Here is a 19304-nt window from a genome sequence, read left to right on the forward strand (position 1 = left end):
TAAAATGGTATCACTAACAACCTCTAAGATATCTCTGAGGACCAGAGGAAATGCATATAAAGCACCAGATCAGTAAAGGTGCACAAAATTAATGATTTGTGGTGGTGGCGTTGTTGTTGTTGTTGTTGCTGTTGTTGCTGAGTGGGACTGCAACATTTTCCAAGTGGGCTAGGATTATCATGGATATCTTCTGGTTTGGCACCTTTATAATTCCTCAGAGAAGAATGTGTCCCATAAATACAGAACTCAGGTGTCCTATTCAGCTTCAATTCCAGGACCAGATTGGGATGAAATGAAATAAAGCCACATTCTGAGATTCTCCTTGGCCTCATGGACCCATATCATTAGTGGCACTCCCTTTGCATAGCAAACCTACATGTCTAGATAGAGTTAGATACACATCCATGTTCATGCTAAGAGTGCCTGCAAATGTGGTTGAAGTTGACTAGGAGGATGAGTGGTATTTGGCTTGGTGAGCATAAGAGTGAAGAATTTCTGGTAGTGAGAACATGTACCAAAGCCTGGAAGTAAAGAAGCACCTGGTGCATCAGAGGAACTCAGAGAAGATCAATAATCTGAAAAATTTCAGGGAGAATCACATGAAGTCAAGTCAAGAAAGTAGAAGTAAAATCATGCAGGAACTTTGACTTACAGGGATTTTTAAAAAATCTGTATGCAATAAGAAATTATAAAGTCATCAAGCAAGTGACATGATCTATTTGTGTTTTAAGATCACTGTGGATACAATGTAATTTGAAAATGAAAGAAGAAAGACTTGGGAGAACCAGGAAGGGCTCAAATGAAGTAACACAGGCAAGTCTAATGGTGATGAACTAGTGAGGAAGTAGGAGAGAAATGGATAGATATAAGCTTGATTTCAGAGGTAGAATCAATAGGGCTTAGTGATGGTTTTGACAGAGTCAGGAGGTGGTAGGACGCAGGAGACAGGAGTGGTATCAAGGAAGCATCCAGATTCTGCCAAAAGCAATTGGGTGGGCAAAGATTCTTTTTACTAAATGGAGAACACTAGATGAATAGGTTGAAAAACTTGTCACCCATTCTTTTTTTAACACGTTAAGTTTGACCTACCTATGAGACATCCAAATGGAAATATCTGGAGCTCAGAAAAAGGATCTGGGTTAGATATATAAATATGAAAATCTTTGGCACAACAATAGCATTTGAACACTTGGAAGTGAATAAAATTATTTAGAGGTATACCTAGTGTGAATATTAAGAACAAGAAGAATAAGGTGCCCAGGACCTAGACCTGAAAAGTCTCAATAATAGAGATTAGAGGGAGGAGAAATGGCCAGCCAGAGAAGGTAAAGATAGCCAGAGAAGTGAGGGGAAATATACACATACGTGTGTGTGTGTGTGTGTGTGTGTGTGTGTGTGTGCGTGCGCACGTGTGGGTATACTGAAGATAAGAGAGAGGACTGATTCAAACAGGAGACGGTAAGTTGTGTTAAATGCTACTGTGAGATCAAGTAGAGTGAAGAATGGAAAGTATCCACAGATTTAGCAACATGATGAGCACGGATAACTTTAGCAAGGGTCATTTCATCAGTGAGAAGGGAAAGAAAACCAGACTGCAGTAGGGTCAAAAGTATCTACCAAGTGAGGAAATAAACACATCACATCTAAACAACTCTTTTGAAGAACTTTCTCTGAAGATTTAAGAAATGAAGTGGTGGCTGGAGGAAGCTGTGGGTGGATTCGCCAGATTTAGCAAATAAAAATACAAGACAACCATTTACATTTGAATTTCAGGTAAACTAAATATTTTTTTAAGAATAAGTATATCCTATGCAATGTCATGGATGTACTTTGCATAAATTATACTTTACAAAATTGTGTGTGCAATATTTAGGACATGCTTATTCTAAAAAATAACTCATGGTTGTTCTGAAATTCAGATTTAACCGTGAGTCCTGTGTTTTATCTGGGAAACTGAGATGTGGGTTCAATACACTTTTTTGTTAATTTTGAGAGATACTTGAGCATATTTAACTGATGAAAATATCTGGTACAAATGGAGAAGTTAAAAATGCAAGAGAAATTGACTTCTTATCAGAGGGTGGATACTTCTTTCCTGCACAGAAACAGAAGAAAGGAGAGGGTGGGTACAGGTACAAGCAGATGTGTAGCTCTCATGTTAGAAATATCCTGGAGCCTCCCTTTCAAGGCTCCCAACTTTCTTTATAAAGTAGGCAGCAAACCATTCATGAGAGCAAAAGGATATTGGGATGAGAATAAAGAGTAGGAAGAATGAGGGACAGGAACTTATCTTGAGAGCTAGAAAAGATGATTTAGGAGAGAAATGTTAAGATGGGCGGCTGTGTTGAGAACCCAGTTGACACTGGTGATCATGAAGGGTGATTTCAAACCACGTAAAGCATGATTTTGCCCGGTGCTATTCAGGTGCTCAAGACAGGCATGAAACTGTCTGGTAGATTTTAAAATGGTCTAAAGACCGTAAGACACAAGAAGAAAGGCACAACTCTATTCTTGACTTTAAGTAATTTGGGGTAAATCTTGTAGGCTGTTTCCCTAAAATATGCAAAAAATGAGAAAAGCTTTCTTCTCAAATTCTGAAATTAATAAGTCTGCACCATTAGTTAATTGGAGGTGCAAGTGAAAGAACAGACTGTACGGGCAAGCAGATTTGGGGCAAAAATCAGTTCCTGCTATATCCAAGATGTTATTTAAATTCAATATTTCACTCTTTGAAATAGCTCCACTTAGAGACTGATTTATTAATTCGGTCCACAAAAACACATTAGGTTCCTACTATGTGCAAGAACTGGCTGGATACTGAATTAATAATACCAAGGCTGATGTTTAATTAATGAGAAGAACCTTATAGAAATATTTGACACTCAAATTAATATCAGATATATTCATTTGACTAATGCTGTTACAATTACAGTTCATAGCTAATGGCATTATCGGACTATTATCACAAAGCATTACCTCTCTTCTAAAACTCATTTCCCTGATAATTCATTGAAATCATCATGAGAACACACTATCTTGATGAGTTTTTACCTCCCGATGCTCTTCAAGAGAATGAACTCACCGTTACAAGAAAGCTTGTTATCCCAAAGATCACCCAGGCCCGTTCTCCTTCAGTTCAGGTGAACAACACATAGAGATTTCTCTGCAGTTTTGAAAGACACAGTGTCCCTTCCTGGAAACAGCAAGTTGACTTCATTTTTATCCACAATCCCCAAGAAGTGGAAATGCAAATTTGTGCAGACATCGTTATGAGAACAAAGTATCGAACATGTGCAGATCTGGGACCCAATCTCCAAGCATCCATTCATTCAACAAATACTTATTCTGTCTCCTTTACATGACTTTAAGCAAACAGTTCAGCCTCTGTACCTCTGTTTCCTTGTCTGTAAATTGAGGGTAATAATAATTTGAGTAGTTATTGGATAAATATGAAAAAGTGGTAGAAAAGCCAAAGTTAGAATATAGTTGTTAGGTATTATTTCCTTCAGGTATCATGAAAATTAATGTGTTTTAAAAATTAACTCAGGTAGGAGAGCTATGAATCTCAAATGAAGCATTTAAATCAGGTTACTGAAAGGAGGAAGGAAAGAAATTAACATTTATTAAGTGTCAGTTATATGCAGACCTTGCTACATGCATTTCACAAAGATGTTATTTCATTAAATCTTTGCAACAATTCTTTGGGGGTAGATATTTGTAGCCCCATCATGAATAAGAAGAAAATGAGCTCAGAAAGCTATATAAGTTGTCCAAATCATATAGCCAAGGTGGATCCCTGATTCTAAAGCTCTTTTCACTGCACAGGGTTTATTTCCCAGGACACAGAAGCATATCCACCCTGAGGAATGACATATACCTCTTTTTAATTGCATCCTTCTTGCCTCCCAAAGAGCATATAGTGAAGTGATAGATGTGCATAAAATAAAGTAAGGTGTAAAACCCATTTCAGTTTTGCCTCAACAACTTTGGATGTTTGCTGGATGACCCCTATTTTAAAATAACTTAAAAAAAAAATCTAACAAAGTCCGAGGGAAATAATTGTTCCCTGTGGCCAACTATCATTTGAAAAATTTCAAAAGGCACATTTTGAGATTTTCCAAGTTCCATTACATTCAGAATAAAACAGTAGTTAGTAAAAAGAGAAAATACTGCCTCTTCCTCTAAAAAGAGATAACTGATATCAAAAACAATAGACTTTAGCACTTAACATAATGCCTTGCATACTTGAGGTATTGGGTAAATCTAGGATTTCAATAGAGAATACAGTGAAATGTCACTGAAGGGTTCAGAATCGACCAGTTATTGTCACTTGGGGTATTATAATTTCCAAAATAAAATCTTAAGACAGTTTCATAAATAGCACATAACTTCCAAGTTACAATATTGAGACTCTTATCCAGTACTTCAATTGCTGAAGAAGAGTTGGTTGTGATGGAAAACCAGCTACTTCTGTTCTTTTATAATAAATCAGAAGTGATTTTTAGAAGTCAAATTTTTTTGAAAGTATGTTTGATGAAGTGGTTTTAAAATATTATTTTTCTGCCGTAAACTTAACATATGATGAAATAAGTAATGCAACTATAAAGGAAGGGAGAAATAAAAGTCTTTGAAGAGATAAGAGCAATTGTTATTTGGGTAAATTTTCTTCCAAATTTTTTTTATTTGTGTGTGTAGGCATTAAATTTATATGGTTATATATTTTAAGCAAAATCAGTATCTGAATTAATCCTGCTGAAAACTCAGTAAAAAAATCGTATCAAGTACCCACATTTTGTTCTTCCCTTAAAAATATTGAAAGCATATTTCCATGTCATTTAAAATTCTTCTCCAAAAGAAAAGAAGAAAGCTCACTTTTAACAATTACTTGATATATTTCATTGCATGGATGGATATATATCTTAATTTGCCTTTCCCCTCTTAAGCAATGTTTAGGTGGTTTCCCATTTTCTAATGCTATAAATATTACCAAGGAGAGTATATTTTATATTATCTTAAAGGACACCAATTTATTGTCTCCTTAGAATAGAATCCTAGAAATGTGATTTTTTTCAATGAAGTTAAATATTTTAAAGACTCTCGAGAAGTAAAGCCAATTGTTTTCTAAACGGCTACATCAATTACACTACCATTGTGGTAGGATAATATTTGTCTCAATGTATTAATTGCAGCCCTGAGCATATTACTATTTTCATCTTTGTCAATTTGATTAGCAAAAATTATACTCTATTGTTACTTTAATTTGTATTTTTAAGAACAAGAAATTGAAATTTTTAATGTTATGAACATTGCTATCTTTTTACATTCATAAAATGACATATCATATACTTTGCCCACTCTCCTTTTGGTCTATTTGTGTTTTTCTTATTGCTTTTTATGTTCTTTAAACTTAACGGATATTATCATTGCCATCTATTGCTAATATTTTCCCAGTTTTAACTAAACACTTAATTTTATAGATGAATTTGCTTTACATGTGTTTTGCCAATATATGTAATCAAATCTATCAACCTTTTCCATTATGATTAATTTCATTGCATTTATCTGTGGTCATGAAATTTTAGTAGATTAATACTTTGAATAGAATTTTCTCATTCATGTGGACTTAATTTTTGTAAGTAACGATAACACATTTGATTCAAATAAACAAATTTCACAGCATAATTTGATGTATGTTGAGAAAAGTTAGTTAAACCAAAAATATTCCGCAACCATCGGATAAATGAAGTGCAACTAATTAGTTAGTGATGTGTACTTTAATATAGCCTTAGTTCTCAGGTGATATTAGGAGTATTTCAGGGCTATCTTTCAGTCTTGTTCCTTTCAGTTGCCTCTTGATTTTACCTTAGTATGACCCTCTTTTTAATGATTACTAATAGGTATTACTAATCATACTCCTTATGGTCATTTTTCATTTATAAAAATACAATAAATATAAAAATCATACTCCCTATGGTTTATACCTCCATATGAATTTAAAAATCATTTCATTAGTTTTCCCAAAATCCTGTTTTTATTTAATAAAATAAGAAGTTGTTAGCTAACTTTAGGGAAAAAAAAAAAGCTTTTACAATAGTTAGTGTTCTAAGTGTATAACGTTTTTAATTTATTCAATGTTTAAAAATTCAGTTCAGAAAAAGGATTTTCTTCTCTTCATATGTATCCTGAACATTTCTTGTTAAGAGTTATTGCAGGCATTTTATGCTCTTTTTCTTTTTGCTATTATGAACTGAATAATTTTCCCTCATTATAACTCACTGAGGTAATCACTGTTATATAGGGAGATTATTAATGTTTATGTCTTCATCTTGCATCCAACTTCTTAAACTTTGATCCTTTTAAGTTTACAGCAGAATTCTCTAATCTTAAGATGAATATAATTTTTATCCTCATTTTCAATATTAACTCCTATGCTTTGCATCCTCATCAGGACACAGAACTTCCAGGGCAACGTTAATACCAGAGGACAGTCACATTTCATCTTGCTCATGGTCTTAGTATGAATTTTTCTAGTTTTCTGTTAAGCATATTTGTAGGTTTATAAAGATAATTGTAAAGGATGTTCTTTATCATAAGAAAATTTCTATTTCTTGTTCTCTAAGATTTAAATAAATCAGGCTAAATTTATTGAATACTTCTTATGCAGCTCTTGAGATCACCTTTTGATTTTTCTTACTGCTCCTGATATTATGGCATATTTAATTAATAGATTTTTCAATATTAAATCATTGTAACATACATGGGATAAACAATCCTCAGTAGCTTCAATACTTGATGATCTTTTGCTCTGGAAGATCCAGAGGAAAGATTCACTTCTTCCATGAAAATTGAAAGGTGTATTCAGGACCTAATGTCTCTTCTGAGGATCCTTCTTTGTAATGTTTCCCCGCTATTTCTTGCCATTAAGATTTTTCATTTCTTCTCCGTTCTATTTTGGCAATTAATGCTTTCCTAGATAATCATCCCATTTCCATAAGATTTTTTGACACTAACATAGCATACTCATAACTAAACATTGTTATGCCTTCAGATTCTTTTGTTGTGTATTTTGATTGGATTTGTCAGGGCTTTTTTTGTTATTGTTACATTTTCCTGCAATGAATCAGCTCTTAGAACTATTTAATATACTTTAAGATATTGACTTTCTGTTCTACTTCCTTCCTCCTACTTTCCTTAGATTTGTTTTACTTATTTTCTGATTTTTTGTGTTGAATGTTTAATTCACGTATGCTCATTCTTACTATAAAGATGAAAACAGTGTGCTTTTAAGCGTGTCTCAAGAGGATTTAAATCTGTATGCCTAAATTTGTAAATGCAATTTTCTCATTTCCTCTATTTTCTAAATACATTGTGATTGTTTCATTTCCTACTTGACCAGCTAGTTAATTAGGAGCAAAATCTTTAATTTATATGAATTCAATTTGTCACTGATGTTATCTAAACTTTTGTAAGTTCTATAACTTTTTTCTTTCTACCAAACAATGTTGTAGTCTTAATTAAACTCTTACCAATCATATTATTATTTTTTATTGAAGTATAGTCGATTTACAATATTGCGTTAGTTTTAGGTGTACAGCAAAGTGCCAATCACATTATTCTAATTCTCTACATTATTTTCCTTTTTGCCTGTTCTATCAAAAATTGATCCAAGTGTGATGTATTTATTCACAAGAATTATTTATCTACCTGTTTTTTCTTCCTGTGTTTCCAACAGATTTTGTTCTGTTTCATTACCTAAGGGCTATTCACTGACATATCTTCAATTTGAATTGTACTTTTTATCAATATAAAAAGATCCTTGATGTCCCTTTGACATAGTTTTTCCTTTGAATTCAATTTTTCCTGAAATTAGTATTTTGTGCTATTTTATCTTTCCCTTATGGGTTTCTCATTGTTATTGTATTATTATTATCTTAACTTTTGTCATTTTGTGTTGGGGTGTTTTTGTAAGCAACAGTAATAATACATATTATCATCATATTTCCTCCCTCATATGGATTTTTTTCTTTTCATGCATCCTCAAGGAGGAGAGTTACTGAGAGGCAGTATCTACTAACTGAGAATGTATATGGATTTCCTTTCCTTTGGTGACATTCCATACTTTTGCCAAAATCTTCTATTAAAGTGCCCCATTAAAACCCAAGTTACTGCAACAGGCAGATTGCTGAGCTGAAGTGAGAATGTTATCTATACCATTTTCTAGTTCAACACTCTGATCAGAGAGAGTGACTATAATTTGCAGTCTCAAGCGTACTTGACTCCCAGGTGCTCCCCAGAACTCACATTCATCTGTAATGCTTTCCTTCTGGGAACTACACTTCTGGATGCCGTGTCCCCTGACTGTGCTGTGCTCGCATTACTTCCTGTCTTGGGGTTTGTGGAAGTTCCACTCCCGGATGCAGTTTAGAGGAACTTGGCATATTGATTAGAGGGGTATAGGGGAGGACTTTTCCTCCCCAAAACAGTAGCTGTGGATTAGATCAACAGCAAATCTGTCTAGAACTGACCTTGATTTCTACGGTGGGGGCACATCCTGACCATTTCCTATTCACCCCATTGGGGAGGGAGGGATCCTCCTCCCTAAATAACATACGATGGCTGAAAACATGGGCAGATGAGACTGACAGCAACTCATTCATCACCTGTGCTCACAGCCAGGGTACTAGAGCATGCCAAGCCTGGCCCTTTAGGGTTGCGCTCAGGAAGACAGCCAACAAGTAGGGTCTATGGGGGGCAGGCTTTGTAGCAACAAAACAGTGAGGTGATCTCTGGTTCCTGCCTGAGGATGTGATTGCTGGTCTGAATAATGCTGAAGGCTGGTAGGGAAGTGATATATATTAGGTTGAGGACCGGGCAGAGTGCAGCTGGTCTGGTTTAATAGGGAACTAGCCCGGAGGGGACAATATCCCCCTGGGTGGGGAACATATCTGACACAGGAAGCAGGGAAATGTGTGGTCCAGCTTTTGGGGCCCCATGACACTCAAGACATAAAGGCAGTACATGAAATGTTAGGCCTTATAATACAGGACATAAGATGGGACAGGGATAAAGTACAAGGGTGAGTCAAAAATTATCCGCACTCTGGCTGTAGAATTTACTTTAATTAACTTTTAGAAAAGACAAATACATCATATTTGACATAATCTCCTTGCTTTTCAATACACTTTTTCTGTCTTTCAACAGGCTTTCGTATTCCCTCATTAAAAAAAATATTGTAGGCTGGGCTGCGAGCCACGAATGCACCACTGTCTTCACTTCTTCATCAGAATTGAATCCAGCTCCTTCTTGATGGCTAACACTTGTACAACCTTCCTTGAACTTCTCTATCCATTCATACATACTTCTTCATGACAAAACACTTTCTCCATACTGCCCACAAAGTCCTCAATAAGTAACGGCATCAGGTACACCCTCAAACCACAAAAAACAAATCACTACACACTGCTCTTCTCGTGCAAATCACAAGTGGGGCATCCATTTTTGTTTGCACCACAGTTACAAATGAACTGATGTAGCACGTTCACACCTGCACAGCAGTGACTGGGAAGACAGTAACCTTGAACAGAAAGCGCTGATAAGACAGTGCAACCAATAGAAGTTTTAATAATAACCAGAGTGCGGATAATTTTTGACTTACTCGCGTATATTCCTCTTTCACATCAGCAGCTTTGTGCTGTTTACAGCCTCATAGCACGTGTGGGTCACCGTATATATTTCTCAATCCCGTTCTAAACACCTTAAATTTAGTGCAAATTACTCCAGGAGTCTCACGATAGGTTGTGTCTTACGATAGATTGAATATCAATCCCAGGATTTAGGTGGAAATGCCGTCTTAGGTATTTTAGACGGTATTTGGGGTAAGCTATCTCAAAGACTGCTGTCCATATATTTTTAAACTGTTGAGAAGACTTTAAGAAAAAACCATAAATTAGTAGTTCCTTTAGCACCAATAGAAGACTGTAGTCGTGCAGTTGTAAGAGTGAGAAATGAGGATTCTACTGAGCGATGCTTCCCTTTACCTCTCTATGCCTTCACCCTTTCGTCAATAAAATACCAGAGTTAGTTTAGATAAGTCTACAGTCCTTGAAAGTCTAAAATGACCATCATAATTTAAGATAAATAGAAACATTTTATTTAGCATCTATAAAGTCTAATACTCGACAGTAATTACAGGCATACCTTGGAGGCACTGCAGGCTCATAAAGCAGATAAAACAGTAACGCAAGTCACATGAATTTTTTTGGTTTCCCAGTACATATAAAAGTTATGTTTACACTATACTGTAGCCTACTAAGTGTGCAATAGCATTATGTCTAAAAAAACAATATACATGCCGTAATTTAAAAAGAATTCTGCTGGGAAAATGGCACTGACAGACTTGTTTGCCCAGAGTTGCCACAAACCTTCAGTTTGTTAAACATGAAATATCTGTGAAGTGCAATGAAATGAGGTGTGCGTGTACCTGTTTGCGCATCTCCCTTACTAATCCATGAGCTCCTTTTCTTAAGCAACTTGGGACACCCACTTCCTGGCACATGGAAATTTCTTAACAAATGATTTTCAAATGAACAAATAAATCTAGCTGAGCAAGAGATATTTGAAGGAACTGTGAACAATGCCAAACATTTTGTGAGTGTTCTATTACCTCAGCAGCCTAACTCTCATTACTAACTATCTGGTTATGCTATTAAAGTACATAACTAAGGCTCACTGTCAGCATTAACAAATAGCACTTTGTCATCCTCCAGACTCTTTACGTGGCTATTTTTTCTCACGTTGGTAACCTTCCTGTCCACCCTAGCTAAGATCTAGAGAAGTCTAGTTAGTCCCATTCGAGACTTAAAGTCTTCACTTTGTCTCCTTTTGCAAGGATGCTCCTGATTTCAATCAGCTCCTAGAGATGTCAGGTGAAAAATGGCACAAATGTGAATTACGACAATAAAAGTTTATAAGCTCCTAAAATAAAGTTATAGTACCTAAGAGCTGAGTCAACTGACAATGTTAAATGGAACATTTTACAACCAGTCCTGGGATAATGATAAAAAAAAAAAAATGGCACACAGAACATGAAGAAATATCTGACAGAAAATGGGCCCAAGTTCAAGCTCAGGCTACATGATTTTGTATGAGTCTCTCTAACGCAGGGAGAGGTGCTAGCCTAATGCTGGTGGGGTGCCTCCTGTGTGCCCAACCCTCGATATCTATTCTCTCCTTTACTTCCCATAACAGCTCAGTGAGAGAGGTACTGCTGTCATTTTAGAGAGGAGAAACCAAGGCGGAAGTGGTCCAGTTGGGCAAATGCCCAGCAACAAAACTATTAAATAATAGAGACTTCAAAAGCCTCTCTGATTCCAAAGCCCATGCTATTTCTATTGGGTATATCTTTTCAAACCCAATGCATAGACGCATAATCTCTCTATATATATAAAACAAATTTAAGCTTCATGAAGAATCTCTCTCTCCAACTTGATGCTAGTGCTTTTTCCATGTTATCAATTCAGGTGATGGTCCTCTTTACCCGGAAGCTCACCATGTAAATTAGCTACACAGTCAATGTTAAATTACAGCTAAAGAAGGCCAAAATATGAAGCTGGAATGAGATCAGCATTGGGAAGAAAGCTGAACACTAAAAATTATATTTAAGAAAGAATACTACTGTATAAAAAATACATAACTAATAAGGACATATTTTGCATCGCACAGGGAACTCTACTCAATACTCTGTAATGGCCTATGTGGGAAAAAATCTATAAAAGAGCAGATATATGTATATGTATATGATTCACTTTGTTGTACACCTGAACCTCACACAACACTGTAAATCAACTAGACTCCAATAACAATTTTTAAAAAAAGAAATAAAGAAAGAATAGAGGAGTATTATCAGGAGTTTGACTAGGTGATATGGTACTCTTTCATTTTATTTTTAAAATAATTCCGCTCACAAAATCTCTTGTGTTACTCGTAAATTTCCGCTGCCTTTCTCTAACTTTCTAGTACGACATCCTCCTGTCACCCCACATGCACGCAATACCGAGTCACAGTGCTTCTCGTGCGTGCCCACCCCGGGCATCACCAATGACAGAGACACAAGCTCACCGGCATGCCCCGGGGGATCTAGTGCCGTCTCCCGATAGGCTGGTATTTGCTGTAATTGCAGAATTTCTTAGAAATATTATGTTTTACCTTTAAAGATCTTACAAAATTTATATTCTTCTCCCTCATCTGACTTTGTTATAGAATAAAGATGGTCTTTTCAATTACTTATTATGGACTAAAATTCATGCTCCAGGAAGAATTAATGTCATGTTAATTCTGAGGCTTTGCATACTCTGTGCAAACGCCTCTTACTCTAGCCAGAGAAACATGGTGATAAAATGGTATAATCACGTGACATGCAAAGTGCTGATGTGAAATGAAAAGGACAGAAATATGATTGGGATATTCATTCAAGAAAAATAAGGAAACGGGACTGTTTGAATAGGCTTAGCAGGATGACTTAGTTCTTCCTAAAAATGTGTGATGCTAATTTTCACCTTACCTTGACCTCCGCCCTGAATCCTCCATTCAAGTACAATCAAACATTTAGTTTCTGTACACACACACACACACACACACACACATACACATACACATGCACATATTAAGAGGGTTACACAATACCCAATAGACAGACATAGAGGGAAACATTCAGTGAAACTTCTCCTAAATATCAGATAAAGGCAGCATGTCAATAGAGCAATAAAACCATAAATTTCTATTGTAATGGAATACAAATTAATAAAATGGGGGAGTAGAACTTACAAAATAGCTTTAAACTCAATACCAGATTTCATTATAGGTCCTAGACTATAATGGACACAAGCTAATTTTCATGGTTGATCCATAATGATAGTCATTGGGAAGTTAAATGACAGAAGAGAAGCAGCTTTAAATGGGAAATGGCACAATTATTCACAGCTGTCATGCTTATGCACTTGCTGACTAGCAACCTTGAACAGAGCATTTAATTCAAATCCCATTTAAAAGTATACACTGTCAAGGGAGAGGCCAAGAACCCTATTCTAGTTCAGGAAGCAACCCCTAACCCATGTGCGAAAGATGACACTGAAGATCAAGTCTGTTGGAACGTAGACAGATTGCTCACAACCCCAATGCAGGAGCTGCCCCTGTAAAAAAGAAAGAAAATGCCAAAAACCTTGGCATCTGACTGTTCAAAGATGATCCATTCCTGTTCTCATAATGCATAACATTTAGGGGAAATATTCTGCCCATTCAGAACTGTAAGCGAATTTAAGTTCTCTCTCTGAAGATAGATTTTGCCTTTTAAACAATCTTTTAAACTTCTGTAATGCTATATATGTGTGATATATTTGTTAATACTGATTCCACGGCTGTTTTTAAAGTATTGCATAAAAATAAGTGCTGCGTGTGTAATATATATAATACATCATATTTCATGTAATAAATTCAATAATAATTTCTCCAAACCGACTGAAGAAAAATTGAGTATGTGTGTAACACACAGAGATAATATGGGTAGAGGCAGAGAGATGTAGATATGAAAAAAGAGTTCTAGCAAAGATCCAAAGCAAAAGTCACAATTTAGGAGCAAAGTAAAAGAAATTCGCTTGAATCCTAATTAGTTTCATAGATACTGAGTTTCACATCAAAAAGAAGTGAGTACTCCTTACTTAGGGGTATTAAATAGAAAGAATTACTCATCAAATTAAAGGAAAATCTTCACATCAACCAGGGTCTGCAAGTATTTGACCAATGTGGTCTGTGATATTATAATAAGGTAACACTGGATTTATCTTATCTAAGTTATCAAAAGAAAGTAGCACTGGGCATCTACATATATTATCTCACTAACCTTACAGTTAGCACATGCAACCAGCTATCTGGTGATGGCAAATATTTTTCATACATTCAATGTATATTTACCAAACATTCCCTTTGGGGGGGTGCCAAGCACTGTTCTAGATATTAGACATATAAGGATGAATAAGACAAATGTGTTTTCTTCAAAGTAATAGCATAATCAGGGTTACTTTTATAACCCAGTTCTTCTGATACCTATACTGTATTATGCAAATCAAGATTTTTGACCTTCAAAATATTTGGCATGCTTTGCTTATTATTTTACTGTTAATTACAGAATTAAATGAATTCTAACTATGAGTTTCAGATGTGCTTTCTTGCTTTGTAGATATTATTCAAGCGAATAAAGCTCTATGAATTGTGGAATGATAAAATATTCACAGAAACTTACAACTCCGCAGTTGAATAATAATTACATTTGTTCCAAACAGGCAATTGGTTTCCAAACACATTAAACAAAGGCAATTTAGAAAGCTTCTTCTTCTTCTTGGCATCATTAACGTTGTTGAACATCCTGGGATTCTGGAGTGTTTCACAAAGGTAAGTAAGTGTGTGGTAAGATGAACAGTTTCTGAGTCCATGAAATATTGATCTGGGAGCCATCGCCGAGCCAATGGGAATCCTGTATTCCATGACTGGACAAATTAGCATATTAGAGGAATTTAACAGATATTCAGAGCAAGAAATTTCCATTTAGACTTCACTTTTTCTGTCGATCCTTATAATAAAATAGTTCTTTGCTCAATTCTAAAACAAGACTTTTATTCCTCACCATATAATACCATTTTAGAATTAGAAATAACCATATCGATAATAAGAATGAATGAGTCATTATCATTAAAAGCAAATATCATTAAACAAATAGCTAGAAATCTAATGATGCTTAAGATTTGGATTCCATTCAGGCCTTTAAATCAGCAATGACCATTTCAAGGTCAATAACAAACTGTGCAAAATCATTTAGCCAGTCACCTGAGACCATTCAGTGGCTTAAAATGTATCATCTACCATCCATCCATTGCCAGCCCGTGTCCCTCTCACTGACGTATTCTTGGATGGCTGTGTGCTTTTGAGCAAATTGTTTAACCTCTCTGAGCCTCTGTTTTCACACATGTAAAATAAAGACAATAATTCCAACTTTTTGTGGGCTTTTTAGGGAGATGAATTTTGATAAAGGACCAAAGCACAATATTGGCCACATAGCAGGAACTAAACATATCTTTATTTTCCTCACTTCTTTCCATTCATTTATCTATTTAGTCATTTAGTATCTCATCTATCGCCACTTACTCCTTGCCTGAATCATTCTTTTATTCATCTAATAAATCTCTTTGGGAACATCAGTTATGTGATGTAGTAAATTAGAAGGATGTAAAGTCAGTGTCAGTCAATGCCCCTGTTCTCATGGAGCTTATGGTCCAATATAAGAGAGGCACTTACAACCCATGCAAGACACAACTAATGACAAAATCAAAAGTTTTAATGGCTCCCTGAATTTTAAAATTTCTTACCATACAAAGTGTGTGTTATCGAAATGATGCTCCAGGGATGCATAATTTCCCTAAAATGCCTGTCTCGTTCTTAGATTGAAAACCACATTAGAAAGTCAGATTCTTGCAGAAGGATTCAACAAGAATGTCCCCAGCTTTGCAGCAACAAGAGTTGGCAGCAAAAACTGAAATGGAAAACAAGGCCTCTCTCTCCCCTCTGTCCGTTGCCTCCACACACGCAAATGGTTCCCATCTGCTAATTCTCACAAACTCGCGCCGTTTCTCAGTTTCACTTACTCTTCCACTGTAAGAGCTGACCCTGCCTTTCACGAAGTAGTTTAAAAGGCAGTCTCCAGAGGCAGCCCAGTTGAATCCAGTCCCATAACTTAGCTGCACAAACTTCAGCGAGCTGTTTAACCTTGCTAAGCGTCCATTTTCTTCTCTGTAAAAAGGAAACAATAAGAATGGTAACGGTGCCATAAGGTTGTGCTGAGAGGGAGCAAATGGCCAAAAGGTTAGCAATAATAATAATAATGGCATCATATGTTGCCTGATGATCCCTTCTTCCTCCTTGTTTATTCCTCACCTAGACTCCTGCTGAGATATGGCCAAGATGACCATGGCTGTGGGCTGAATAGAGGTGGGACTAGCACTGGAACCAAAAATCTATTAGCTCAGGGACAGACTCACTCATTTATTCATTCATCCATGCATTCAACCGACATGTTAATCACTGTTCCAAGCACTAGAAATATCAGATCAAAGGGGAAAAACACACTGGTCTACATGGAGCTAGCATCTAGTACTCAAAACATTTGTGTGATTCTTTTTCTGTGATTGTCAAGCAAGTGAGCTACTATAAAGTGAGAGATGGTGGAGTTGGGGTTCAGAAAAGGAGGCAAGAATAAAAAATACAAAGGACCAGAGATTGGAGGAACCAAAGACGAAAGGAACCAAGGACTAATGTAGGATTTATTCAGAAATAAATCGGATTCTTACCACATCTTCTCTAACTCCTATATACTTTCTTTTCTCCTGCATACTTTTGGAGGGAAGGAAAAAAAGAGGATGAAACAAAGCAGGAAGGAAAGAAATTAATTTTCCACGTGTCGAGCATTTCTGTCTTAATTAGGAGTTTTGTCCACCTCCCTGTTACCGTTCCACTTTATACGTAAGAGAACTAAGGTGAAAATTTAGCTAAGTAAATTGACGAAATTCACACAACTAGGACAAACCCAACTTTGTCTCCAAAGCCCGTACACTTTCTCCTAGACTGTGCTGCTTCTAAGTGCCACAGAGGAGTCCTCTTCCTGCTCTCTGATGGCCCCTTTACTTTTGTGGGGAACAAAACCAGTCCCTTCGGTCCAAGTAACTATACCCACCACCACCCGTTGATGAGCCGCCACAAAAAAAGAATGTGTCATGTTTCAGAAGAAAAGAGAATCTGGAAATTTTGCCTGCAGAGATTAAGAAGCTAGAACCAACTTCATTAGCTCAAAGGCACATGCGTATCTATTGCCTTGCGTATCTGTTTCCCCTTGGGATCCGAGGGGCCAAACCAAAAGGGTTAACCGAGAAACTATATGGAACCTAAGGTATTAGATCAGTGTTTGCAGTGAGAAGTGCATGATGCCAGCTTATTTCTATACGGATTGTTTTTGCCACACACTAATGAACAATAAGGATGAAAAAAAACAGGAGAAAACACAGACATCCCAGGGACAGTATTATTGAAACATATTATCTATGAGTTAGGTGGTGTTTGATCTTAATACATTTACAATCACAATCCAATTTCTACCAAACGCAAAGGTATATCTGTTCAGAGCCAGATACTGGTGACAAATCTATCAAGAATAGGACAGTTCCAAGTTATTCTTGTCCCCAAGATCTTGAATTAATGATGAAACAGCAGCCTCACTAATACACAGGTGGGATTAGGTTTGTGTTAGCACCTGAGTGCACCCCACCATCAAGTTGGTATCAGTGTGCTACAATTCTGGGGTAAGTCCTACAACCAAACTAATATTGGGCTATCACTTAACTGAGAATAGTTAGGAATATTCCATAAATGTCAGGTCAGAAATACCTTCCATTTCTACAAAAAAAAAAAGAAAGAAAAGAAAAGAAAGCAAACAGTTCCCGCCTCTGTCCGCATTAGAGTCCTCCCCAATCAAATCTGAAATAGGGCAATGGTGACATGACACACCTGAGGCGCTCCAGGCTGGGGGTGAAGGCAGTAGGTGGATGATTAAATGTCTTTCCTTGCTGAAAAGTTTTATACAAACATCTCTATCGTCCTTACTATAAGTATGTATCCTACATCAGATGCTAAAATAAAAGGATATTACAGATGTTTATGGGGGTAAAGAGCAGAAGGATATTTGTTATTGTAACTGGACGCCACTGCCCCTCCAATGTTGGAAAACACATCGTATAAAGTTGATATCATTGTGCTTATTTTGTTAATGATACCAGTCATCTTTTGTGCATAACCTGTAACAATTATTGAGAGACACATAAATCAGAGAAGAATGACCAGTTATTCAAGCATATCCCTTTCTTACAGTTATTTTTAGCAATATATTGAGAAGGAAAAGAAGGTAAAATTAGCATTGGAAACCTTCACACACACACACAAAAAAGTCTGACTTATGTGGATTTGATAAAATTGAACTTATGACCATTAATCATTTGTTCATTCAATCAATATTTATTGGACATTTGTTATGTACCAGGCACTGGTCAAGGCATTAGGCAAACAGCAATGAATAAAGCAGCCTGAAATTGCTCTCCTCCTGGAGCTTCTTCAAAAATGTTTCAGAAATAATTTGTCTTTGGAGGCAACATGCTGTAGAGGGAAAAGGCCAGCACTCAGAATAAGAGAGTTCTGCCTTCAAACCCAGGCTCTGCCAACTGTTACTCATATGAACCCTAAGCAAGTTACTTAACCTCCTAGACTTCAGTCTTCCTGTCTGTGAAATGGGAATGGTTCCATCCTTCCAGGGTTGTAGTGAAAATTCAGTAAGTTAGAATGAGTACTGAGCCCTAACTTGCTGCCTGGCACTTAGAAGATGGGAAATCCAGATTTTTCTTGGGTCAAGGATAGAGGGCACACATTTTAGAAGTATATTCATGGATTTCTTCTTCGACAGTGGTGTTTTCCACACAGTCTCAGCACCAAATTTACAAAGCCCCAATGCATCTGATAAATCTTTCGAGTCTGGCTGCCATGAAATCTATAAAGTTGATAATTCTAGACCTTCCAGTTTCTCTCACTGTCAGACTCAGAGCAGGTTGTAAAAGAGCGCCATCTAAAGGTCCTTGGGAGACACCATAATGTGTCCTAAAACTCCTTTTGTCGTTTTATAAAGACTGTTCTGGTGAGCAGTGCTCTTAAATAATCATCACTGTTGTGCCGGTATCTATGGGCCTATAATAAAAGGGAGACAAGCACTGGGGGGAAAGCGAATGATTTATCAAGTCATCTACATCTGGTCCTAAAAAAAGCTTTCTTTCTTTCTTTTTTAGATATTGTAATCTAAATCATTTTAATGCCCAGAACATCAGTGGAAGTAATCTTGAAGAAACACTTCCCCTCCATGAAAAGTCTCTGACATTTTATGGCACTACACAGGAATTTTCTTCGAGTATTGATCTCTGGGAAACGGCCCTATGAAACTCTGTTTGACTCAACCTGTCTTATGGGCAGAGTATTATTCACTGTTTTCTTCAGCTAGACACTATGCGTTTTAGTTTAAGAGCTAATATGTATGAGAGTGGCCTTATGAATATTATCTGTATACTTTACTTGCAAAGACTAATTATGACTCCTCTGGTAAACTATTACGCTTTTGCATTAACATGTTATGCATTTAAATTCATAGAGTAATTTCAAAGTCTAAGTAATTA

At 36.3% G+C, this 19304-nt stretch overlaps 1 protein-coding gene across 1 annotated transcript in view; it reads left to right on the forward strand.

The window, feature by feature from the left end:
* SLC15A5 (solute carrier family 15 member 5) overlaps positions 1-19071 on the forward strand; it is a 94512-nt gene extending 75441 nt beyond the window's left edge. Inside the window, 2 exon segments of the mRNA XM_057700977.1 lie at positions 14334-14442; positions 18924-19071. Coding sequence (XP_057556960.1) covers positions 14334-14442; positions 18924-19071 — 257 coding nt within the window.
* Positions 19072-19304: the final 233 nt, after the last annotated feature.

Source organism: Hippopotamus amphibius, chromosome 12 (assembly GCF_030028045.1).
Source record: "Hippopotamus amphibius kiboko isolate mHipAmp2 chromosome 12, mHipAmp2.hap2, whole genome shotgun sequence".
In the NCBI taxonomy this organism is placed as follows: Eukaryota; Metazoa; Chordata; class Mammalia; order Artiodactyla; family Hippopotamidae; genus Hippopotamus; species Hippopotamus amphibius.